This window comes from Plasmopara halstedii (genome assembly GCF_900000015.1).
Source record: "Plasmopara halstedii genome assembly, contig: Scaffold_2061, whole genome shotgun sequence".
Taxonomy (NCBI): domain Eukaryota; phylum Oomycota; class Peronosporomycetes; order Peronosporales; family Peronosporaceae; genus Plasmopara; species Plasmopara halstedii.
The window spans coordinates 1339859-1348969 of NW_020188969.1; the positions used below are offsets into that span (position 1 = coordinate 1339859).

The 9111-nt window shown below is 47.8% G+C and overlaps 1 protein-coding gene across 1 annotated transcript; it reads left to right on the forward strand.

The window, feature by feature from the left end:
- Window positions 1-492: 492 nt before the first annotated feature.
- Window positions 493-835, forward strand: PHALS_02805 (uncharacterized protein; the record flags this gene model as incomplete). Its single annotated transcript, XM_024717254.1, has 2 exons — window positions 493-529; window positions 576-835. The coding sequence occupies 2 exons, from the start codon at window positions 493-495 to the stop codon at window positions 833-835; spliced, it is 297 nt and encodes a 98-aa protein (XP_024582771.1).
- Window positions 836-9111: the final 8276 nt, after the last annotated feature.

The window sequence follows — 9111 nt, forward strand, 5'->3', positions numbered from 1 at the left end:
GGGGTAATTAAAGCACTCGCAAAGCAATTTTGGAAGGTAATTTTTTTATGTGATTGAAAGACCCAGACACTTAGTCGGATAAGGTCCTAAGGTTCCACACCAGCTCAGTGTGCTTAAAAGGATGGTATGATAAAATAATCGCGGTAGAAAATGATTTAAAAATAGTCAGTGCAAATCTTTTGCTTGAAGATGAGCAAGCTAAACTCGTTTTTGCCAGGTCTCGACCAGTCATTGCGTCGACGCTACATGATAGTATAGCTTAGTATGGTGACAACAATCGCACAGCATAATTCATGCCCAGTGTGCGGTCGTGGTCAAATGTCTCCGAGTGAACTCACAAAAACAACAGTGGTCGATTGGGCAAAGCGTTTAAATGTCTTCTAATATCCACCAATTTTTAACCATCCTCAGTTTCTCGTATTTTGCATGCACCATTTTATCGCCAAATTCGCCTGCATGGATATTTTTAGTAAGTGGTTGTTGTTTCTCAAGATGACGTCTACTATTCGACTTGCAGTCGTTAATAAGGGTGAAATCTTGTTGGACCAAAAGGCTTGTTGAAGTAGCGTGCGCAGAGAAAGGCCAATTGAAGAGTGTATCTAGGTATTTGATCACTGCCTTGTACAATTCAAACGCTTCTCTTTTAGAAGCACCTCAATACAATAATTTTCTGTGTCATGAACGTATTGGTAGGAACGCTGTCATGTCCGTGCTTCTGCAATGCACTTCGCCTGACCGCTACGTTTTAAGTTATGTTGACAAACCTAGAGTACTTAATAGATTAATAAAAATTGTTGTGATTATTTTTCCGTTGTTGTATATAGTGACGCCATAGAGTATAATAGTTGTTGAGCTACTGACAAAACATTTTGATGGAATAGATTGTTCTGTCCTTTCATCATTAATATAGGAGGCACATAAATTCTCTTGTCGATTTATTGGTTTCCGTTTGTCTCCAAATTTACGTTGCGACAACTTTATCTACTTACTTATTATAGTATATATACACGGCCTTCTGTCCATGATAAATGCAGCGGGGCTGCTGCAGCTCTTTGCTTAAAGGAAGCTTACTAAGGTCACCGACCTTACGTTCTATACTAGAACCAGTATGAATGTAGCAGATCGCAATCCGCTAACTTCAAGAGATCCTCAAACCTTATCCCAGGGCAAATACACTCTTCCGCTCAAAATTGAAACTGTATTTGTTTGTTTTATTTGCGGCAGAACCGCATAAGTCTAAAACCTTAGGTCTTCTTGATTATAGTCGAACCTAATTAATGTGCATAACCACTGGCAGTCACGCCACGTAGCGGCTTCTTATTACGGTGTAGCCACACGGTTGTGTAATTCCACTGACTTGTGTAACCGACACCTTTGTACGATGCAAAATCTTGTGTGATCCACCCTTTCATATCAGGGTACGTGTAGCCCCGTTTCCCTCTTCCACATCAAAAATTGTGAATACTAACAATTCACATTAAATTGTCGCCTCGTACGATGCTCACGTGTCTGAGACATTATAACGTCCTTAGGACCGTCTTCACGCATTCACTGCTCAATGAGCCCTGTGTCCATGGCACGAAAATACCCAGCCTCGTTGGTTCCGAGGGCTTGGTGGTAGGAGTTAAAGGAAGGTGACTGCAAGTCGGTACTCCTTCCCCAAGATGTGGTGGTAGGAGTTGAAGGAAGGTGACTACAAGTCGGATACTCCTTTCCCAGGATGTGAAGAAGAGGAGGGCGGGGTGCGCCAACGGCGCGACGTAAACTCTACTCGTTATACCGTTTCAGTTTTCCGACCATTCGACTTCCGGGAGAAGTGGTAGTGCTGCCAATAACCTTGACGAGGAACAAGAGCAGTAATTGGAGGCTGCCCACAGGGCGGCTCTCATGCGCTCGTATCCGCGTTCAGTCTTTGACCCTCGTGTGGAATTTGGCTTCTGCTTGGCGGATCCCGTTACTCAAGTGAAAGACTCGATCACTCGATCGTTAGACGTCTACGTAGTCGGGCCCCCGGCCTCTATCAGCTCGCTTCTCAAGAAATTCCAATGGATAGGTACCGCGCTCGACTTTGCGCTCAAAGAGAAGGTGCTCGTGTACACGCAATGCGGACGATCCCTGAGGTGCTCGCCCCTGGCGACGCCGCTGCAGATGATGAGTAGATTTTTGAGTGATTGGTGCAGCGGCACCGGAAACTTTCCTCGCTGTCAACCTTACAGCGAAGCCGCAACAAAGTGGACGTACGCGTAGAACGCCATCTTCAATTTGAGTTTGCCAAATCCATGGCGCAAAGCCGCCTTCCTGCATACAGTCGCCCTGCGACACATGGAATAATCCATCACGCTCCCGCGAGCTTTGTGGTTTCATACACGGGTGAGTCTACGACCACTGCAGCTAAGGGCCATAGCTTGAGCTCGGTTTATGGTCCTGTGCTTTCCCGGGCTACCGCCGAGAAGCGCGGGGCGCACGACGACGCGGAGCATTATCATCCTTCCGATCAATGGCGGCCACAATGTCTGGGCTGTCTTGCCGAAGTGGTACCTCGAGCTCCCACGACTTTTCGGAGTCGAGGTATCCGCGCCATCTAAAAATATATTCTCTCGACCCTGTCGACGACGTCGACCCACAAGTAGTTCCACATGATAGTGGACACCATCTGTCTCATAGAGAAGAGTCAGCGACAGACCATGCCGAATTAATCGATCGCAGTCTGGTTGCCCGCGATGCTCTTCGAGCTTTGGAGGACAAAGTCCGTCGCCAATGGCACTCCGCTAGCATCTTTCTGAGGTCGTCTTCCGCTGTGCGGAAAACCTCGAGAGCCTGGAGCACTTTGTGCATCGACTGCCTCCCTTTGAGGGCTATTGCGCTTTCTCAAAGCGGCTTCTAGCCATTGAGAAGACAAATACGTCACTTCGTGCGACGGTGAAGCTCTTGGCGCCTTTGAAAACAGAATTTGTTGCGCTCCGTGCTCACAATCAGTGGCTGGTTCAGCTTCTGGGTAGCCGAGCAACTTTGTACGCCGCCCCGGCGCCAATCACTTGCGCCGGATCGCGGTACGGCTTAAGCAAGCCCACATAAAACGCCGGGTGGGTGCGGATCCTTCTCGGAAGTTTTAGCGTATACGCAAGGTCTCGCTTGGTCACAAACTTAAAAGGTCACATAAAGCGGGGACGGAGATTTGTCTTAAAGACAGCAGAGACTGCGTGTGCAGGATTTAGCACTTAAGAAAACCAGGTCTCCAACTGCAATGCTTTCAACATTTCTTCTGCTTCTTCCGTCTGCAAATTCTTTCTGCATATGTTGGGTTTATCCATCGCATCTCAAACGTGTCGTAGGACACTCAGTCCGGTAGGCAGGAAGCCTACCGGACTTTGGCTATTTCTCCTTCACCAAGCCCTAAGCGATGGGATGGCGGCGTCAGAGAGAGGCGATGATGGACAAGCTTATTCACGTAGAACGACGTGTAGCCGGTAGGTGAATGCTCTGCATTGTTCAAAGCGAACTTCACAAGTGTCAGCATGGCGCGCCAGCGCTTCGGCGTCTCAGCGCAGACGCTACGATGACGTCTTCAACAAAGCGATTCACGTGCTCAGTTTGACTATCGGTCTGCGGATAGTCCGCTGTCGACATAGTCAACTTGGTGCCCAGTACCCTGGAAATTGTCGACCAAACCTTCCGAGTTAATCGTGGGTCTCTATCAGAAGCAATTGACTTCGGGAGTTCATGTTGTCAAAAGACACGATCCACAAACAGCGCCGCTATAGCGACACCGTCGATGGTGTCGGGTAGTACCGCAAGATGAACCATCTTGCTCAAACGGTTTACAAAGATCCCGACACCCGTGTTGGCCGCCGAGTCCTTCGGCAGGCCAAACGCAAAGTCCATAGTCATGGACTGTCAAATCTGAATGATACCGGTAAACTGGCCAGCGGCGCCGCCACATTCGGAGAAGGTTTTATCCTCTGAGTCGCCTCACATGAGCGCACATAAGTGCTCGTCCATTTGTACAGCTTGTGCCACCAGTAGTAGCACCTCACTAAGCTGTACGTCTTCTCACGACCAAGACGACCACTGAGTGGGGTGTCGTGGGCCTCATTGAGGATACGGTATTTCAAATCCTCATCGGGAGTAACCACAATTTGTGGCGTATCCGTAGAGTCGGTTCGTTAATACAGCAACCCATTTTTCAATGAGAATCGGTGAAACCGTGCGCGCAATCGCGCCGACAAATGCTTGTCCGAGTTTTCAAACTCCTTGCTCCTGAGAGCCTGTAGCAGCACTAGGTGCATACCATCACCCGCGTATGAGGCGTGGAACAAATTCGTCATTGACGGTGACACCGTCACGACATGAACAGGCTCATAATCTGGTCTGCGTGACAACGCATTAGCCAATGCATTCTGCTTTCTTGGCTTATACTTCACCTTGAAGTAATTTTCTGCGAAGAAGGAGAGCCACCTGGTCATCCTCTGCTAGAGGTGAGGCGACTGAGTCGCAGTGCATAATGGCGCATGATATATGTCGATCACAAACGGCTTTGAGCCAAGCAGGTGCATCCTAAACTTAAAACATGCTTGCTTCATTGCATGTCATTCCTTGCCGTGGACTGAGCAGTTCTGTTCCGCAGCCTTAAACTGGCGAGATTCGAACGCGATCACCCGGTCTCGCCACTCGACGTCTGCTTGCAGCAGTGCACTGCCGATGGCAAAGTCCGAAGCGTCACAGACGATACTAAACGGACAATCGGGGTCTGGTAACGCTAGTATTGGTGCATGCAGGAGACTGTCTTTGACCCTGTCAAAGGCCTCCTGATACTCGGCGTCACAACACCATTCCTGATTCTTGTTTAAGGAGATGAGACAATGGCCGTGCCATTTCTGCATAATTTGCGCTATACTTGTGCGAGTAATTCCCGAAGCGAAGCCACTTACGCAATTCATTTTGGTTCTTTGGAATCGGCCAGTCTAATAGTGGTCTCGATCTTAGCGGGATCCGCTCGAAGGTCACGTTCTCTTTTTTAGGCCATTGGAAGTGTTAATCTTCCCTTTCATTTCGGTTGAAGCACCCTACCATCGGGTTTCTTCAGCGCCGAAGATGTACTTGTTGGCAGTAGCATACAGCTTATTTGTGCGCACGCACTCGAGCATCGCTCTTCAATGAACGATGTGGTTTTCGACATTCGTCCTCCCGTGCCCCGCACGACTATGGACGAAGATGTCGTCAAAGTATGCCCGGTTGGGCCTGAACTACTGCATCACAAGACATTCAAATGTTGCTGGTGCATTTGATAGCCCTTGGGGTATTAACATCCACTCCCAGAGCATCCCGCTCGGAGTACCCACCGCTGTTATCGGAATATCACTCGCTCTCATGAGCAATTGGTAATACCACATCGACCGCGTCGAGTGCGCTGTACTTTGTACAGCCAACCATATCGTTTGTGAGAGCATCCTTCCTAGAAACCGGCGTGCCGGAATGGTTGCAGTGCTTAGCTTATTATAAGCGTGAACGAATAGCCACTAGTCGATCGGCTTCAGGACACAAAACGTGGGTGTCCAGATGGGAGATTTGCTCTCACGCACCAGTCCTGCATCGTGCTTTGCACGAATAAATTCATACTGCTCCTTGAACGTAGGACACTGGCGTGTGACGCAATATTTGGCTCCCGGAACCTTGTCGATCTTATGACGCGCAGGTAGGACCGACGGCGGGTCTTTGGAGACGACTTTTTGGAATTCCTTTACCAAAGGATAGCACGGAGCCCAGGAATCGTTCAGGATCAACGTTCCACTTCGTGCGTTCAGCACCCTCTTGATTTTCTCCAGGGCAGCTTTGTCCATCATTGGCAAGAATATTGCTGTGAACTAACGTCTTCGGTAGACATTCCTGGGTCAGGGTCGACGCCCTGTGTCTTTGCAGATTATATACGACATCGCCGTCTCCTCGTAAGGGATCAACATAGGTTTTAAGTCTAATCGAGAACTGTGGGAATACGCAGTCAGCATCGTCTTGTATCCCAAATCCCTGCTCCATCGGGCCCTTGATATTATTGAAACATCTGACGAAGAGCTACTATCTCCGCAGTATTTGTCCAGTAGATACCGTGTCTCTCCACGTGCATATGAAGGGCCTTTTCTAAGATGCCTCGGACCTCGTCCGACCTTGACATGCAGCAACTGCTTCGTAACGTGAGCAATGCTCAGTGGGTTACGTGCCACTCCACGTACATCACTGGGGCCTCATCCTCGATGCCTCGGCCCTTCGTCGGTCGACCATGCCACTCTTGGCATGCAGCAACTGCATTGTTTCTAGAGCAGTGCTCAGTCGGCTATGTGCCACTCCACGTTCAGCCCACGAGCCACGCTCGGGACACTTGTCAAGTACACCTTCGGTGTTCGACAGCTCGGATAATCCGATATCCAGCACATTGACCGTTCTGGTCCAGAGTCCGCGCCAATATCGCTTCTGCTTCCTAGCAGAGGTGGGTTCAATTATCACCGAACCTCCTCCAGGACGTGTGACTAGCGCTTAAGGTCTTTAACTTCCAATCAATCCATGTTTAATGGTGTTCCAGCCATGCTATTCCGCTCCCTTCAGGAGTAGAACGCCACTTCAGCCGAAGTAGCGCACATAGTGCCCATTCTCGCTCTCGGAGCTTGAAGATAGCAAGCGCCACGCGCTGTTGCTCGTTCTGGAGCCTGGCGGATATCATACCCATCTCGGCCTCTCTCACCCAGAGCATGAGATTTTCTCAATCCTTATCCCCGAAGGACTTTACGCTCACCATGAGCGACCTGGGAGAGGAGGAATCATCCGTCGTCGACGCTGGCGTCATAGACGCAGTCGAAACCAACGGCTTCTGCTGTTGGGGCTCTAGCAGAGCACTTACATAGCTAGAAAAGATTTCTAGGCGCGCCTATCGCTTTGGGTCCTTGCGAAGTAAGATGTTGCACGCCCTCAGTGCCAAGCAGGGACATCAGAATATTAAGCCCGTCCTGCATGCCCTGGGGCAAATAGGAGAATAGCTTCAAACTCACAGAGGATCAGTCGTAACGGCTCAGGCGTAGATTGACAACGAGATCTCCCAAGTGCAGCAGGGCTGCCAGAGCTCTTTGCTTAAAGGAAGCTTACTAAGGTCACCGATCTTTCGTTCTATACTGGAGCCAGTACGAGTGTAGCGGATTGCAATCCGCTACCTCCAAGAGTACCCAAAACCTTATCCTAAGGCAAAACGTCCTCTTTTGTTCAAAATTGAAACTTTATTTATTCGTTTTATTTGCGGCGGAGCCGCCTGTATCTGAAACCTTAGGTCTTCCCGATTAAATAGTAAAACCTAATAAATGCAGATAACCACTGGCCGTCCTGCCACGTAGTGGCTTCTTGTTACGGTATAGCCACACCATTGGGTGATTCCACCGACTTGTGTAATCCACACCTTTTTACGGTCACCATATCGTGTGTGACGCACACTTTCATACCAGGGTATGTGTAATCCCGTTACAATAAAGTCAATGGTCTGGTAAAAGGACTATATTCATGAATCCATTGATTATCATATTTGGAGCTGTCAGGATCTGTCAATATTCCAGCTGATGTTTTGCCATTGATCGCTAGGTGAACCATGAAACACAACAACAAGCAGTATACTGGCTACTTGATAAAGCGAGAATGTCTTGCTTGTTATTAATCTGTACAAGGCTTGCCTTATCGCTGAAAACGTTAAGGACTTTCGCGAGTCGAGTGTTTCGCTATTATATTATCTCACTGCAAAATGGAATGCGCAAATTTGTATCCTAATCCGGAAAACAGCAATTTAAAAATTTGCCGTCAACCGATTAGTTTCTTGGCTGTTATAACATTGGTTCCCTTGCTCTGATGTTGCTCAATGAAAATGAATTCAGTTCGGCTAATCGAAATTGATTTGTAGCTAACGTAAAAAAGTAAAACTGCTCTGGAGCGAGTTGTGGGGCGGAAAAGCAGCAAACATATGTATCTTGCGTGAGCTTCGTGCTCTCCAGATAAGCTACAGTTTTCAAAAAAATGAAAACAACTTTGTCTAGTCCTAAAAGCGTAATCAGACGTTGCTGTTATTATTGCACTTGTTGGTGACTTGATAAGATAGGTCTAGCCCATTACAATGGGATAAACCGCGTCATTAGCCCCGCAGTAAAGAGCTATAAATGGCCTCTCACCTTTGGGAATGGTAACGATGTTTGTAACTCGCGCGGAGGTGAGTGCAAAAATTAATTCAAGCAACGGAGATGCAGCCATATGGGATAGTATGTTAGTGTAGTCTACAGGAAATGCAATGGTAGTGGCCGGCACACGATGAAATATCTTCACTATTCTCGTCAGAAGCATCCCACATTTGTCACAGAGCAAATCTTTATAAAATCGGTCACAGGACACGGGTCTATTTTTGTTTGTATTTGCTGTTAGACTAGGCAAATTGGAGTGGTTGATGAGCGTAGAGCTTGTGTATTCAAGAAAATGAATGTATGAGATAGAATTTCGATTCGGTGGTTGCTCGTAAAGCTTACTCAGTCACAGTGTGCTTTTCTGGGCTTTAGGCAAGACTTAAGATTTACATCCAAAGCAGTATAATTGCTTTCATCACAACATACTATATTGTCTACGGATTTTACAAGAAGCATTATAACATTTGTCGAGGTAGAACGCTCTGTGCTCACTGGAACCGACTCCTCACGAACGGGGTCTGTCGGATGGCTCCGCGTTGAAGCTTAGCCTTTTGTACCTTTCACTCAAGAGTGGGGGATACGAATGTTTTTGAAATGTGCGAGTGGAGCTTCTACAAATATCAAATCATCCTTAGCAGCCTGTTAGTCACTCTTGTTATAAACAGCTTGGCTAAGTTCAGCCGCCTATAACACGCTTATCGATGCTACATCTCGCTCCAAGATTGACCCGGGCGGATCAAAAGATATGTCGCATCTAACTCGACATTTGTTATTGTTTAAACGGACAAGGTGTTAGAGAAATTTCGCCCGGGAAGTGAGGGCTGTAGACCTCATCACTCGGATATACTTACTTCAAGCGTATATGAGACGACCCAGAACCAAATGATACTAATCAACCATTTAGAGTTATCGAGAT